Genomic DNA, 16,412 nt, shown 5'->3' on the forward strand with positions numbered 1-16,412 from the left:
GGTGGAGCCAAAGCAGTTCTAGTAGAAGTTGAATGGTGAAAAAAGAGGTCCGTCAAACACAGAGTCCCGCCTTCTAAGATTGGCGCGTAACCTAGCAACGGGGGGGGGTCGCCGAGATGGTTAACTGTGGGCAGAAAAACTTAACAGTTTGAGGAGCCGGTGAGTGACAGCAGGGGAGCCCCGGAGCTGCGTGCCGTGTGCGCTACATGGGCGCGCTGTCCAGTGACCCCCACAGGGGTCCGCGCCCCACTACCCTGCCTCGGTCCAGGTCTCCTTTAGGCCTCCTGCAAGGACCACTGACATCCTCGCTTTGGTAGTCCTTTCTGCTGTCCTGTCCACCTGTCTTTCACGGCTCCGCCCCTCATCCCTCACTGGTACCATTTATGTAAACATCCGACTGAAACTTGGTTGAAGGAAGAAGGTGAGTTGGTCGGTTAGGCACCCACTGTCCACTCTAGGGACCCCTATGTTCCATGTTGAGCTTGCTCGGTGCAGAACTTCAGTGTATGCTTAAATTAAGCGTTTGTTGTTTGTGTTTAAGAAAGGGTCTCCCAGTGTAGCGCTGGTTGGCCTGGGACTCACAGAGATCCACCTGCCTCTGCTTCTTTTTTTTTTTTTTTTTTTTTTTTTGGTTTTTCAAGACAGGGTTTCTCTGCAGTTTTGGAGCCTGTCCTGGCACTAGCTCTTGTAGACCAGGCTGGCCTCGAACTCACAGAGATCCACCTGCCTCTGCCTCCCAAGTGCTGGGATTAAAGGCGTGCGCCACCACCGCCCGGCCTGCCTCTGCTTCTGAGTGCCGGGATTAAAAGCGTGAGCCACTGCACCTAGCTAATTAGTTTTTTTTTAATTGTTATTTGTTTGTTGAAGATGTGCGATTTGCTTTTTGCTTTTATTATTTTGATCACTGTGATTGTAGGTGGAGTACGTGCTTGAGGGTCCAGGAAATCCAGGAAAGGGGTTTGGATTCCCTCAAGCCTTGAACTGAAGTTATTAGCAGGTCGTTGTGAGCGGATGGGCATAAGTGCTGTGGACTAAACTCAGGTACTCTGAACGAGCCAGACACACTCTTAAAAACAAACAAAAAAACTTAAAGATCTGCTTATTTTTATTGTATGTGTATCTGTAAGGCCTACATGTATGTATGTGCACAGCATGTGTGCTGTGTGCCGTAACTGAGGAGGCCAGAAGTGGGCATTGGATCCGCTGGAGCTGGAGTGACAGGTGGTTGTGAGCCACTATGTGTAGGCTAGGAACTGAGCCTGGGTCCTCTGCAAGAGCAGCCAGTGCCATTAGACCCCCAAGCCATCTCTCCACCCTGGTTATTTTGATTGCACACAGAATTTTGTCTTTGATGTTAACTTTAAAATTTCGCTCATGTAATTTAAGACGTGATTTCCTTGTGCGTTCTGGCAAGGAAGAAGAATTTCTTGGGAAGATTGAATGAGATGAGGCAATGAAGAGTTGCCATGGGCACAGCCACACAGTGACTGCTCAGCTAACTGTGGATTCCCCCGACATGACTCATTCTACTGTAACTCTTTCTATCAAAACATTTCCAAGGACATTTTCTTGGCCCATAGCAAAAACACTCGCATATTTAATAAGGGTTTATTGAGTGCTTGTTGTGGATAGTGGAGGCGTCCTGAGGAGCAGGAAAATGCTGTCTTTTGAAGTGGGGGGCTGGAGAGATGTCTTTTCATTAAGAGCACACACTACTTCAGGTGGTTTGCAACTACCTTTTACACTCTGGTAATCGATATTTTTTAAAGATGAAGAATTTTATTTTTATTCTGTGTATCACACCTGCTTTTACATTGGTGTTTGGGAGCTTCAGATTTGAGCAGAAAGTATTTTACAGACTGAGCCATCTCTCTAGACTGTATTTTGTTTGTGTGTGTGTGTGTGTGTGTGTGTGTGTGTATGTGTGTGTTTTGAGACAGGGTTTCTTTGTGTAGCCCTGGCTGTCCTGGAACTAGCTCTGTAGACCAGGCTGGCCTCAAACTCAGAGATCTGCCTGTCTCTGCCTTCCGAGTGCTGGGATTAAAGGTGTTTGCCACCACATCCCACCCTACCCCAGCTTCTGGTCTATATTTTAAGTTCTATTTCATTTATTTAGTGTGTACATGTGTGTGCCTGTGTGTTAATGCTGTGATAGAACTCACACATGCTAAACAGATGCACCACTCTTTTTGAAACACCACAATAATTCACTCTGCAGTCATGTGTGACCAGAAGTGCACATATTTAAAGCGTACCATGACCAAGAAAGGAATTCAAATCATCTGACATGGAAGCCATGTGTCCTCTATAGTTTTCCGACTGTTCCTTAGAGGCAGGGTTTTTCTCTGAACCTGGGGCTTAACGCCCCCAGCATCTTCCTGCCTCTGCACCTGCTCTGTTCAGTCTATAGAATGATGTGTCATAATCATACGTTAGGGTTTCTTTCTTTCTAGGTTATTTTAATGTATAGGAATGTTTTGCCTGAATGTATGTACATCGTGTGCAGTACTATCAGAGGCCTGAAGAGGGCACCAGATCCCTTGGAACAATAGCTATGCATGACTGGGCAGTTAGTGAGATCCCGTCAAGCAAACAAAAACCAAACCTGATGACATTGTTGTCTGGCTGTAATGGAGGACGTGATCTGGCTTGTGAAGTCAGTACTGCATCTGCATCTGCATCTGCATCTGCATCTGCATCTGCATCATCCTGCAGAAAGTGGTGAGAAGGCGGGGCCGTCGTCTCCTCATTCACCAGCACCTTTGTGTTTACTGAGCATCTACCATGTGATAGTTGCTTAGGATAAAAGTTTTTTTTCTGCTACTAATTATTATTATTGTCTGTGTGTGCATGATGCATGTGTGTGAGTGCTGGCATGCCACTGCACACGTGTGGAGGTCAAGGACAGCTCTCAGAAGTTGGTTTTCTCTTTATAGCATAGGTTCCGGGGACTGAACTGAGGTCCTCAGCTTTGGTAGCAAGCGTCTTTACCCCCTGACCTATCTCACCAGCCATGGATGGAAGTTTTTGTCATGACTTGATTAGACTCCTGTACCACTCTCAACTCCCTTTCCTGTCTGTGAAATGGCCTTGTAGGGATATAAGGACCAAAGGAACTCATCCATAGAAAGTACTCCCTGGTTTTTGTTTTGTTTTGGTTTGGTTTTTTGAGACATAGTCTCCCTATGTAGCTTCAACTCACTGTGTAGCCCCAGGATGGTCATGAACTTCTGATCCTCCTGCCTCCATCTCCAGAGAGCTGGGACCGTGAGTGTGTTTAGAAGAGTTGGACACATAGGTAAATTCTAACATTGGCCACTGTTACAAAAAGGAGCCTTAAACCTAGACACCTTTCCCCTACCTTCCCGCAGCCAGCACTGGGTCTGTGAAGCAGTCACAGGTTTCTTTCATCTTGTGTGTGTGTGTGTGTGTGTGTGTGTGTGCGTGTGCGTGTGTGTGTGTTGGGGTGGGGCGGGGGAGAGCTAGCGCAGTAATAAATCCCCAACCTGCCTATTTGAATGAAGTGGTGGCACATTTGCATGATAAAGATAAATCGATAGAATTCATGACAATGAAAGCCTGGTGCTTCTGCAGCCCTGCTTGACTCTCAGGGCAGGAATCTTAAAAAGGGGAGGCTGGATTGACAACGATTTCAATATGAAGGTTGGTGCCATCAAAAAGGACACAGAACACTCATTAGAATTCAAGGAAAAGATTCTCGGGTAATTTTCGCTGGCATCACCATTCACCCCTCTCCCCACACCTTCCCTGTCCCCTGTTCACCCAAATGAGCTGTCAGGAACTGATGAGCATCTTGGTAATCAGAGAAAACAAGCTTGCCCTTTCAAGCAAAAGAGGCGATTTGACTGAAACCTCTGAGTTTCCAGCCTTTGTGTCCCAGGAATCCTGGGTGTTTTGACTGGTGCCTGGAGAACTCTAAGGACAGTGTGGAAAAGTGTGTCGTGTCTATTCAACACTTCCTTCATTCATCCTGTGGCCTCGGGGCAGGTACCCTTCATCCTCAGAGGGCTGGGGAGAGGCTCCACAGCTGCCCAAACCACTCTATAGTCAGGAAAAGGCCCCTGGGGAGCTCACTTTACAGATGAGAGAGCAGGAAGTGGGAATGAGGCCCAAGGAAGCAGGACAGCACCACCTTGGGCTGGGTCTGCAGCCTTGAAGAGGTTCTGACTCTGGCCCAGGAGCCTCCTGTCCTTCACAGCGGATCTGGTGCCTCTCTTCTCTGCCTTAGACACATTGGAGCCTTCTCCAGTTGCTTAGCTGCTGCGGTTTGAGTAGCTAAAGATAGTCTTCTGTGGCTCTGCATAGCACTTCATCCTCCTCCATCTTTCTCTGGGTCCCTGTGACCATCAGCTCCTACGCTGTTTGACCACCTAAGACTCTTTAATTGAATATTTGATCAGCTGAGCCTCTCTGACTACAAACAACAGAAGCCAAGAAAGTCCCTTGCCACCTTCAGCATCTGCTTTAGTAGGTCTGCAGGAAGGAGCCTGGAGCTTGATACTTCCTATCCCTGTGGGTTCCCCTCAGCCAGAGTCCCTGCTCCCCAGCGGACAGGACTGTTTGATGGATAGTCCCACCAAGGCTACTGTGTTAGTTGGCTCTCCCCATGTCAAAGTCCCTGAGGTGAATGACTTGCAATGCTGGTCTGGGCTGTGGCTGGTGGCTCTGCTGTTTAGGGAGGCTGTGGTGGGACTGCGCATCAGATCATAGCAGAGCCCGTGAGAAAGGAGGAAGGGAGAAAGGAAGAACGAGACAGAGGGACAGAGGCACAGCCCTAGTCACCAAAGAACCTTGTGTCATCCAGATGTGATAGATATGGTTACCCTGGCCTTTTAATCCCAATACTCAGAAACCAGTGGCAGAAGAAGCAGGAGGATCTCTGTGAGTTCAAGGCCAGTTTGGTCCACATAGTGACTTTCAGGCCAGCCAGGGCTACATAGTAAGACTCTGTCTCAACATTCACCCACTCCCAAAATAAGAAAACCCCAACAACCTCCCCTTCAGGCCCCACCTCTTTTTTCCCCCCCTTAGACAGGGTTTATCTCTTTGGAAGAGCCTTAGCTTTGGGGCCTGTCCTAGAGTTTGCTCTGTAGACCAGGCTGGCCTCGAACTCACAGAGATCCACCTACCTCTGCCTCACAAGTGCTGGGATTAAAGGTGGGCATCACCACTGCCACACCTCTTAAAGGAAGGTCCCATTACCTCTGACAGCTGTGTCCCCATGGGCTGGGGCCCAGCACTTTAACACATAAACCTGTGGGGTTCTGTGCAAACCACAGCAAATGCTAATGATGGGGGAGAGACTGTGTTTTCTGAGGGAAACCTGGGTGCCTTTACTTGTCAAGGACACAGACTTGAGCATACAGAGACATTAGTGCCTCTGTCCCCTAGCAGAGAACTCGTGGAGTCCAAGAGTGAGTCTCTGTCCTCCCCTCCACGTACGCTCCCCGGGCTTCCCTAGTCATGTAACAAACCCGACAAGCCCTAGCTTCTGTGGGCAGGCACTTCTTTGGGGAAGGGAAAGATGGCGAACAATTAGTCAGGTCCATGTGGGGACATCAGAGCGGTCAGCAGGGCACGGGGCATGAGAAGGGTCAGGCTGAACATGGAGATGTCATACATGAGATCATGGTGTTCCAGACTCACACTTCGGTTTCCCTCGGCCTACAATGTAATATTAGCTGTTTGTTGAAGACTGGCCATGTCCCGTTGAACCCAAGGATTCCTGCCTTACAGCAAAGGGAGCCAGGCCCCGCCCCCAGCAAGGACTGGAATCCAAGTGGGGCTGCTGCAAGTTCCTGCCACAGCCACTGTGCTACCAAAGCCACAGGAACTTTTGCTTTGCTTTGTTTGAGACAGGGTCTCACTCTGTAGCCCTGGCTGTCCTGGAACTCACTCTGTAGACCAGGCTGGCCTCAAACTCAGAGATCTGCTTGTATCTGCCTTCTGATTGCTGGGGTTCAAGGTGTGTGCCACCACAACCAGCTTGCCAATGAAATATTTTTGGTGTTGCCACAGTTTTCTGAGGCAGTTGTTCAGACAAACCTTCTACCTTGTGATGTAAATATCTGATATTCGGGGTACCTGATATGCAAACCCATGGGGGTTGAGGCCGTATGTTGAGAACCAGTGGTCCAGGACATGGATTGGTTTCTCAGGAAAATGGGGCTGGCGGGCTGGCCTCTCTTCCTCCTTCCTTTCTTTCTCATCTTTTCTTCTAAGTGTTGACATTACAGGCCTTCCCTGTCATACCTGGTGAGTTATTTATTTGTTTGTTTGTTTTTATTTTGGTTTTTCAAGACGGTTTCTCTGTGTAGCCCTGGCTGTCCTAGACCAGTTTGGCCTGAAACTCATAGATCTGCCTGCCTCTGCCTCCCGAGTGCTGGGATTAAAGACGTGCACCACCACCACTGGGATTAATTTCATTTATTATTACTAATTTACTTTTGGAGTTTGAAAACTGTACTCAGGTAGGCCTTGAACTCTCAGCCATCCTCCTGCCTGAGCCTCCTGGGTTCTGGGCTTATAAACTACCACCTCCCCCGAAACTGCCTGTGAACTGTGTTTTGAAACTATTGTTACCACTCCGCCCCAGTTTTCAAATCAATACTCAAACATCACCTGGCTGGGGTCGGGGAGATGGAGGGCTGCATTGGAAGGTGCCTGCCATACAAGCAGGTAAATTCAGCCCCCAGTGCTCACATAAAAGCCAAGGATGAGCCAAGGTGGTGGCACATGCCTTTAATCCCAGCGCTCGGGAGGCAGAGGCAGGTGGATCTCTGTGAGTTCGAGGTCAGCCTGGTCTACAAGAGCAAGTTCTAGGACAGGCTCCAATGCTGCAGAGAAACCCTGTCTAGAAAAAATAAAAAATAAAAAAAAAGAGTCAAGGACATTGGCAAGATCTTGCAATCCCAGTAGAGTTTGTAATTACCAGTAAAGAGGTGGGGAGAAGAGGAGTCCAAGGGCTCGCTGGGCAGCCAGCCTATCTGCTTGGTGAGGTCCAGGTTCAGTGAGAAACCCTGACTAAAAACAAAGAGGAGATGGATAAATGAAGACACCCAGTGGTTACCTCTGGCCTGTATATGGACTAATATGTGTGCGTACATACATACATACAAACACACTACACACATGTGCACACCCCCACACATGCTTACCCACACACATACATATCTACACTTAACACTCTATGCACATGTACACACTACACAACACACCTACATATATGTGTACATCTATATACACTCTATGCACACATGCACATTCCCATACACGTGTACATACTACACGAGCATGCACACCTACACATACATGTACACTACACTCCTGACATGTGCTGGTGTACCGTCTCCACCCTGCCTGCTTTTGCCCCATTGTTGGCTGTGACCTGTTCAGCCCCGTCTGGGACCTGTCCTACTGTGATCTGCGGTTCCTTGTCCCAGCCTCCTCTGGATCCTGGGCTACTGATCCGGCACACTGTGACCCAGTGAGTTGACTTCCCACTGCTTTGGGGTCGCCATGGGGAGGAAATGCAGGTGGAGGCAGGGGACATTTCCACGCTCGGCTTTGCTTGGACAGCACTTCCAGCTACCGCTCGACTCCTCTGGGGTCTGCTGCCCCTGAGCCCTCTCCTCACATCTTCCCCCTGTGTGGTTCCCTGTTGGGACACTGCTGGGTGACCTCAGCTGCCTAGAGCTGGCCTCTCTCTGTGTTTGCCACGTGGGTAATGTGAAGGGCCTCAAAACAGTGACTGTTTCTTGCCTGGTGTATATGCCTCCCCCGTAACCCCTTTACTCTGCTGGCTCAGTCAAGCACCAAGAATCATCACAACGTTAAAAGATAAGCCTGACAGGGTGGTACACACCTGTAATCCCAGCACTGCGTCAGGGCTAAGGATAGACTAGGCTATAAGAGACCCTATCTCAAAAAACAAACAAGCAAACAAGCAAAAACCCAAATCAAAACAAAACCCCCAAAGACCAAAGAGCTAAAAGTAGCTTCCAGGTTCTGTGCAGTGGCCATCATGGCCGTCATACCTAACAGCCACTTCTTTCTTTTTAGGGTTGCTGATTGTGAAAGCAAAGAGAGCCTTGAGTTGGCTGACATGTCAGTGCCAGGGTATATAGAGGCAAAGCCAGCTGCTCCAGAAATGGCCTTTGAACTCTTCAGCATGGCCCCTTCCTACGACAGCCTGGCCATACAGAGAATCCCACTGAGGACTGACATAATCCAAGCTGAGCCCATGAAGACCTTGGCCCCATCCAAATCGAAGCTCAGCACCATTGAGGCCAAGAGAATCATGTCAGTACTGGATGAGGCCATACAAAAAGTGGAGCTGGTGACCCTGATGTCCTACGTGGAGTCCCACCCAGAAGTTCTGGAGGGAATGTTCCCTGAAGACTTGGTGAGGGCCATAAGAGAGCATTTGGACATTGGCCAGGTCTTGCTGGAGGGCGCCAGCATCCTGCAGGAGAAACAGAAGCAGCTGGAGGAAGAGGAGGAAGCTGAGGAAGCCTGGTGCCAGGACCGCCTACTATCCATAGAGCTATGCAGGGCCAATCTGGGGCCACTGACACACCAGTTCCGAGACTCCACCAAGGCTATCCTGAGGCTCCTGACCAATGACTCCCAGGTCATCACGCTGCTGCAGATGCAGGCACCAGGCAGAAGCCCGGGGGCCCAGCGCTTCCTGGACAGCCTGGTGGAGCTTCGTGGCTTCCTCTTTGAAAAACTACTCACCAGCCCTATGGAGGTGAAGGAGAAGAACCAGTTCATGCAGGACATCAACCGGAGGAATGAAAGGAACCAAGAAGTGATTGACGCCCTCCAGGCTGAGCTGGCAGAGGTGCTGAAGAATAAGGAGTCTGAGGTAAACTTCCCAGCATCCTTCAGGTTACGAGAGGAACTGCGGCCGAGTGCCCAAGCCCTGTGAGACTTGGGTCTCCTCTCACTGATTCAAATAGCTTTCTCTTCAATTACTCTGTAGGGACAGTTGCGAGCATTTCACTCACAGGACACGAGGAAGGCATTAAGGAATTAGTTGGGTGCTGTTTGGAAGTATGGTGAAGGATAAGGACGGGGCACCGTGAAGGGATGGTACAAGGAGTAACTTGGGCCAGGAGGATCAGGGATGCCGCCACTAAGACATGAAGGATAAAGAAAGGGGGACTGAGCCAGACAGATGAGGAAGGCTTTCCCAGCCAGGGGTTGGCGAGTTGTCATTGTCACCAGTGAAGAGAGTTCTTCGTCCTGTGTAGGATAGACATCAGACACATGGGGGAGGGGTCGCAGAGCCAGCTCAGTGGTTAAAAGCGCATACTGTTCACTATACAGCCTTGGCTGGCCTGGAACTCACAGAGATACCCCTGCCTGTGCCTCTGGAGTGCTGGGACTGAAGGTCTGTGCCATCGCACCTGGTACACACTGCTCTAGCAGAGCGGAAGAGTTCAGTTCCCAACACTGATGTCCAGCAACTCACAAACACCTGTAACTCCAGCTCCCGGGGATGTCGCCCTCTTCTGGACACCACAGGCACCTGCATTCACGCACATATCCACACACACAGGTTTAAAATTATATTAAATCTGGAAAGAAAAGAAATCTGAAACCCAAGAGTATTTTTTTTTCTTTTTGGGTCCCCGTCGGGGAATCGAACCCAAGAGTATTGAAGCAAAAGAAAAGTGAAATATTATTATAAAAAGAAGTACAGGATTGGCTGGTGATGGGGCACGCCTTTAATCCCAGCATCCCAGAGGCTGACAGATGTCTGGTCTACAGAGCGAGTTCCAGGTCAGCTAAGGCTACACAGAGAGACCCTGGCTCAAGAAAAGTACAGGGGTGGGCATGGCTCAGTGAACAAAAGCTTCTGTACAGCCTGGGGGACCACTTTTTTTTAAAGCTGGTATGGTAGTGTACCTTTGTAATCTCAGCAGTGGGGAGGCAGAGACAGGAGGGCCCCTCCCCTCAGACCATTGGCTGGCCAGCCTAGCCTAGCCAACAAGCTCCAGGCCAGTGAGAGGGAGAGGTGGCTGACACGTGAGGGTGTGCACACGCACACCCGTGCACACGTACAGAGAGGTGCAGCAGGCTACCCTACAGCTGTGTTTCATCTTATGGAAGGGTTTGAATACTTGAATATTCAGAGGTTCTGCAGGCAGCTTGAAGTGGGCCTGTGTGTGCATCCCCCCACCCAACACGGACTTGACTAGTTAGTGTATTAGTGTATTATAATGAATCTCAGGACCAGTTACAATTCAGGAATTCAGATGTGGCTACTGTCTTTCATATACTTGTCCCAGGTGAGCAACAGCAGCCTGGGTTTTTTTTGGGGGGGGGCTCCATATCTCATCTCCAAAGGGTCACACAATCCACACCCTGGGCTCAGTGTTCTCCACATTACTCTGCTGTTTAGTGTGGAAGCAGCCACGAACAGTGTCAGGACAAAAGGGCTGTGTCCCAATAATACTTTATTGACAGATATGGCTGTCTGTATCTGGTCTTTGCGCCTTTATTTGCTGACTTCTTTCCTAGGTGGAGGGGAGCATAAGCCTGGCGGGTTCAGAACTCTAAGGGAGGACACAGCCAAAGGCCAGCTGCCCCCGTGATTGTGGGGTGCATGCTACGTGGCTATTAATGAGGCCCCATCCTCATTCGTCCCTGCCTAGGTGGAGAAGGAGAATTTTGTGATCCAAGAACTGAAGAACCACCTGCACCAGGTGTTCAAGTTCTCAGAGAACAGCCTCCTCCGCACGAAGCAGGAGGCAGAGAAACAGCAGAAGGTGGATTACCGGGCCTCCCAGGCTAGGCTGGCCAAGATACAGCAAGAGATCCTGGCACTTCGTACACAGTTCCACAATCTGGTCATGGAGAACCGGGAGGTGGAGCAGGCCCTAAGGAAGGTGCCCTGAGGTCTCATGGGGGCAGAGGGGACAGGGCAGGGCTGGCCCAGGAGTAGGAAAGCTCAAGAGAGGTGTACCTCCCGGGAGGGCGTGGTGGGGGAAGCGCACAGGTGGAGTAAGGTTCCTCCCTCACCGCCATCTCTAGTTCACTCATGGTGGAGGCTGGGTCTTGCTTCATTCCTCACTATGGCAGAATCACATTCTGTTTTATGTGTGTGAGGGGGATTTTTCCTCCCCCCCCCCCGGGATTAAAGGTATTTCTCCCGAGTACTGGGATTAAAGGCGTGTGTCACCACTGCCCAGCTGAAAAAGTGTTTTCTTATTTACGGATTGAGACAGGCTCTGGCTGTCCTGGAATTCACTCTGTATGTAGAACAGGCTGGTTTTAAACTCGGAGATCCACTGCTTTGCCTCCCTAGTGCTGGGAGCAAAGGTGTGTGCCACCATGCCTGACCCAAGTGTTTTCTTTTTTTTTAAATATTTATTTATTTTGTATACAATATTCTGTCTGTGTGTGTGCCTGCAGGCCAGAAGTGGACACCAGACCTCATTACAGATGGTTGTGAGCCACCATGTGGTTGCTGGGAATTGAACTCAGGACCTTTGGAAGAGCAGGCAATGCTCTTAACCGCTGAGCCATCTCTCCAGCCCCCAAGTGTTTTCTTTAAGTTTTTATTTTATGTATTGCCTACATGTGTGTGTTTATATGTCTGTGTACCACATGTATGCAGTGCCCTCAGAGGCCAAAAGAGGGTGTTGGATCTAGAACTGGAGTTACAGAGGGTTGTGAGCTACCATGTGGATGCTAGGAATTGAACCTGGGTCCTCTGGAAGAGAAAACAGTGCTTTTAACTGCTGTGGCATCTCTCCAGCCCCAAGTATATTTAATTTTTAAACTTAGGGCCTCATTTGTGCTAGACAAAGGTTGAGTCACATCCCCAGCTGGGAGCTGACCCTTTAAAACAAAATATTTATGTGTGTGTGTGTGTGTGTGCATGCATGTGTGGGTGTGCGTGCGTGTGCGTGTGTATGCCTGCATGTGTGCATGCGCGTGTGTGCCTGTGTGTGTGCCTGTGTGTGTGCATGCACGTGTGTGCCTGCATGTGTGCATGCGTGTGTGTGCCTGTGTGTGTGCATGCACGTGTGTGCCTGCATGTGTGCATGCGTGTGTGTGCCTGTGTGTGTGCATGCACGCACATACACTGCAATGCCTGTGTGGAGGTCAGAGGATAGGTCTGCTGTCAGTTCTCTCCTGCCACCTTGTAGGGTCAGGATAAAACTCAAGCCCTAACCGCCTCTACCTACCCACTGAGCCAACTTACTGGCCCTGGACTCTTTTGTTTTTGTTTAAGAAAAAATATAAAGTGGAGACTGAAATTGAGAACTGGATCCAGAAATATGACATGGAGATGAGCGAGAAGCAGGTATGTGTTGGGGGCTCCTCCTGAGGGGCTGGGAGGGATGGGAGTGGGGTAGGAGCTGTCCCAGATGGCCTAGGTATGAGCCTTCCTGGTGTTCAGGTGTGGGTGGTGGGAAGCCTATGGTGGGGTACAGGGTGAGAGGACATAAGAAATGCAAAACTGCTGCAAGCCAGATCCATCCAGATGTCCCCTCCTCCAGCCTGGCTCAGCCCCTGCCTGCTCCCAGTTCAGAGGGGAGTCTACCCGCTACTGTTACCAGGCACTTACTGAGAACCTAAATAAGGCAGGGAGGCACAGCTGTGTCACCTGACATCAGTTGGCCTTTTTGAGTTTGGATCTGACCATGAGAAACACAGGCTGCAAGGTGTGTCCTGAGGCCCTCATGGGAGGGTTCATGAGACACCATTACTGAATGTGTCTAAGCCCCGAACTAGGTCTAGATAAATCCTGACCTGAAGTGGGAGCCTGGGTGGCCCCACCCACTTGCATGTGACATGGGTGGCACCTGGCCCTGACCTGGGCAGGCCTGAAAAGCTGAGAGTTCACACCTTGTCAGAGAAAGGCAAGCAGGACCCCTCTCAGCCAGACCACAGTGCTCCCTGACTCAGGAGCTGTGGTTTTGGGCCCCAGAACAGGTTGTGTGGTGCGGCCACGGCTGGGTGGTGTGCACAGGGTCCAGTACTACAAAACAAACCCTACAGAGTCCCTAGTGCCACAGTGGACTCTGTAGGGTTTGTAGATTTGTAGGTCCCTTGTTGGCTGGGACCCTGACAGCTCAGCTCAGTCCTTGTCCTCAAAGTGCTCTGCCCATGGTGGACACTCAGTAGGTGTTGGTGGAAAGAAGGGGTAGAAAGAGGGGAGGGGGGAGTTGGTGTGAATTGCAGTAAGAGGGATGAGGGACAGAATGGGGGACTCTGGGGTCACCTGCAGATCTTTCTGCTCTGAGCCTCTGTGAATCTGCTCAGTGGCGGTGGCCTCACTGTGTCCTGACTCTGTGGAGTGAGATCCTCTGTGTCCTGACCCTGTGGAGTGAGATCCTCTGTGTCCTGACCCTGTGGAGTGAGATCCTCTGTGTCCTGACCCCGTGGAGTGAGATCCTCTGTGTCCTGACTCTGTGGAGTGAGATCCTCTGTGTCCTGACCCTGTGGAGTGAGATCCTCTGTGTCCTGACCCTGTGGAGTGAGATCCTCTGTGTCCTGACCCTGTGGAGTGAGATCCTCTGTGTCCTGGCACTGTGATAAAACACCTGAGAAAGGGAAGGAAAGTTTGTCTGAGCTCAGAGTTTTGGAGAGTACAGTTCATGGTCACTGGACCCCACTGCCTTGAGTCTAAGGAGAGAGTGTCACAGAGAGGGGAGTAGAAATGTTCAGCACAGAGGGGCTGGTAATGAAGGAGGAGAAGGAAAAAAAGGGTTGAAGGGTGGAGGAAGAAGAGGAGGGAGACACAGACCGAAGAGAAGATACCTTTCAAGGGCCCACCCCCCAAGAAACTACTTCCTTCCGGGAAGCCCGCTCCTGTTGTTCAGCGGTGAATCCATCAGCTGGTTAACCCACTGATGAGGTTGGCGCTTTCACGATTCAGTCGCCTCTCAACAGCGCCACCTAGCGGCAGACCAGGCCTCCAACCCATGTGTCTGTGAGCGGCCTTTCAAACTGAATCCGGGTATCCCAGAAACTGGCCCTGATATTGGGAATTGTCTGGAAAACCAGGAGCTTAAAAGAAAATCTCCTAAAGGTGCAGAGAAGCTAGACTTCAATGCTAGGGCCAGCGGCTGGGGAGCTGGCTCAGTTTCTAGGATGTTTGCCACGCAAACACCAGGACCTGAGTTCCCATCCCCAGCACCTACATAAGAAGCTGAAGGCCGCAGTGTGCAGTTATAATCACCTTGCCAGGAAGCAGAAAAAGGCAGATCCTGGGAGTTTGCCAGCTCAGTGACACCAGCAAGTTCCAGGTTCAGTGAAAGAAACGTGGAGAGATTGAGGACATCTGATGTTGACCTCTAGCCTACACACACACACACACACACACACACACACACACACACAGGCACACGCATACGCGCACCACGTGCATTAATTGTGCACTTAAACAAGAACACACGCACACCTAGGTTTGCATACCTTGTTGCCCTTGTTCTTCCCTCCATCCCGAGATCTGTTCAGTTGGATCCTTCCTGGAGTGAGCCCAGGTACAGACAGGCCCTGTACCTTACCTGGCTGGGGCGGAAGACAGGGAACATGGGAAGCCATGCCAAGTGCTCCGTCCCCAGCCCTTCCCCTCGCCTAGGACGAATTCGAGGACCTTGAGAGCATCCACAAGGAAGAGAAGCTGCAGCTGGAGGAGCTGAAGGAGAGGCATGCGGTGCTGGTGGAGGAGTTCTCCCAGATCCGCGCTGAGAGCGAGATCAACTCCAAGAAGCGGGTGGAGGCAGAGCGCGAGATGGTGCGCATGGTAAGGGCCGCCACGCTCATCCAGGCAGTGTGGAAGGGCTACCTGGTGCGCTCCATGCTCAGGTCCAGGAAGAAGAAGCGCGGAAAGGGGAAAGGCAAAGACAAGGGGAAGGGCAAAGAGGAGAAGAAAGCCAAGGGCAAGGCCAAAGCCAAGAAGAAGTGACCGCTGCCTGGCCCGGCCCCGCCCCTGCCCAGCTTCAACCTCGCCCTGCCGGATCTGAACCACAACCCCCACCCCTCGCCCCAGCCCTTCCATCCCTGGCTTTGATTATGGCTAAAATTAAAAACCAACATTTAAACCATTCTCAACACTGTTGACTCACCCTTCAACAGACATGTCTGCCCTGGGATGAGGCTGTGTTGCTCATGGGCGCAGCATCCCGAGGAGGGTGCAAGCTTTGGGCCCCCATCCTTCCACATCTTTATTGAGAAATGAGGCCCTGGTCCCAGCCCAGGAGCTACTGTGGTTGCCATGGAGACATCATGGCACAGCTTTGCCCCTATGCTATGAACCATTGGGAGGGCAGCAGCATTTTTGTTTGGCGTTTAGATTGTTTGCACGACTTTCAAAAAGTATTAGTTGCTAGAATTTCATAAATTGAGAACTATCCCATAGAAACTGAGCAGCCCTTTCTGTAAGGATCCCATCACCCTGATATCCCAGAATTCGGCCCGTGTCTTCCATAGTGCAGCAGCAGCAGTCCTGCAACTTTATTTTGAAACAAAGTATTCCTCTGTAGCCCAGACTGTCCTTGAACTTAGGGTGACCCTCTGATTTTTTTTTTTTTTTTGTTTTTAGAGACAGGGTTTCTCTGTGGCTTTGGAGCCTGTCCTGGAACTGTCCTGGCCTTGAACTCACAGAGATCTGCCTGCCTCTGCCTCCGGAGTGCTGGGATTAAAGGTGTGCGCCACCACCGCCTGGCTTCCTTCCTCCGATTTCTAAATGCATAGGCCACCTCTTCTGGCTGACTCCTTCCTCCACTTTAAAACACAAAGCATGAGTCCGGCCTGTGGGAGTGGATTCCTTGCCTTTAATCCCACCACTTGGGAGGCTGAAGTAGAAGGATCTGAGTTTGAGGCTAGCCTGGTCTACAAAGTGAGTTCCAGGACAGCCAGAGCTACATGGGGAAACCCTGTCTTACGTGGTTGTGCCCATGAAGTCCAGAGCTGGGTGGAACTACAGCCACTGATGTTTGTGAGCCACTAGAAGAGGTTACTGACATCTGAACCCAGTACTGACCTGACAGAGCTGTTATGGTCTCTTAACCCACCAGCCACCCCTTTAGTCCCAATTTTTTTTTTTTTTTTGAGATAGGGTTTCTTTGAGTAGCCTTGTCTGTCCTAGAACTCGCTCTGTAGACCAGGCTGGCTTCAACTCACAAAGATCTGCCTGCTTCTGCCTCTCAAGTGCTGGGATTAAAGGCATGCATGATCACAGCCCAGAAACTTTTTATTAAAAGGTGTGTGTGTGTGTGTGTGTATCACATGCATGCCTGATGCCTGAAAAGGTCAGAGGGTGTTGGATCCCCTGGAATTGAAGTTATAGGTGGTTAGGAGCCACCTGATGTGGGTCCTCCCTCTGGAAGAGCAGTAAGCAAGTAAGCACTCTTAACTCCTGGGTC

The 16,412-nt window shown here is 50.5% G+C and overlaps 1 protein-coding gene across 2 annotated transcripts; it reads left to right on the forward strand.

Moving 5' to 3' along the window:
- Positions 1-100: 100 nt before the first annotated feature.
- Positions 101-15,092, forward strand: Drc10 (dynein regulatory complex subunit 10). Of its 2 annotated transcripts, XM_075957667.1 has the most exons (5): positions 101-421; positions 8,083-8,890; positions 10,686-10,919; positions 12,272-12,343; positions 14,627-15,092. In XM_075957667.1, exons 2-5 carry the CDS (start codon positions 8,126-8,128, stop codon positions 14,951-14,953), a joined length of 1,398 nt encoding a protein of 465 aa, XP_075813782.1. In that variant the 5' UTR covers positions 101-421; positions 8,083-8,125; the 3' UTR covers positions 14,954-15,092. The 2 variants fall into 2 exon arrangements, with proteins under 2 accessions (XP_075813782.1, XP_075813790.1); XM_075957675.1 differs by lacking the exon at positions 10,686-10,919 and having other exon boundaries at positions 126-421.
- Positions 15,093-16,412: the final 1,320 nt, after the last annotated feature.

This window comes from Microtus pennsylvanicus, chromosome 1, assembly GCF_037038515.1.
Source record: "Microtus pennsylvanicus isolate mMicPen1 chromosome 1, mMicPen1.hap1, whole genome shotgun sequence".
Classification (NCBI taxonomy): Eukaryota; Metazoa; Chordata; class Mammalia; order Rodentia; family Cricetidae; genus Microtus; species Microtus pennsylvanicus.

What these genes read in the sequence shown, in the direction of transcription:
- Drc10 (XM_075957667.1), top strand. Translation starts at nt 8,126, where the DNA reads ATGTCAGTGCCAGGGTATATAGAGGCAAAGCCAGCTGCTCCAGAAATG. An exon ending in TGAAGAATAAGGAGTCTGAG is followed by an intron (nt 8,891 to 10,685) that starts GTAAACTTCCCA and finishes GTCCCTGCCTAG; the next exon opens with GTGGAGAAGGAGAATTTTGT. An exon ending in TGGAGATGAGCGAGAAGCAG is followed by an intron (nt 12,344 to 14,626) that starts GTATGTGTTGGG and finishes CCCCTCGCCTAG; the next exon opens with GACGAATTCGAGGACCTTGA.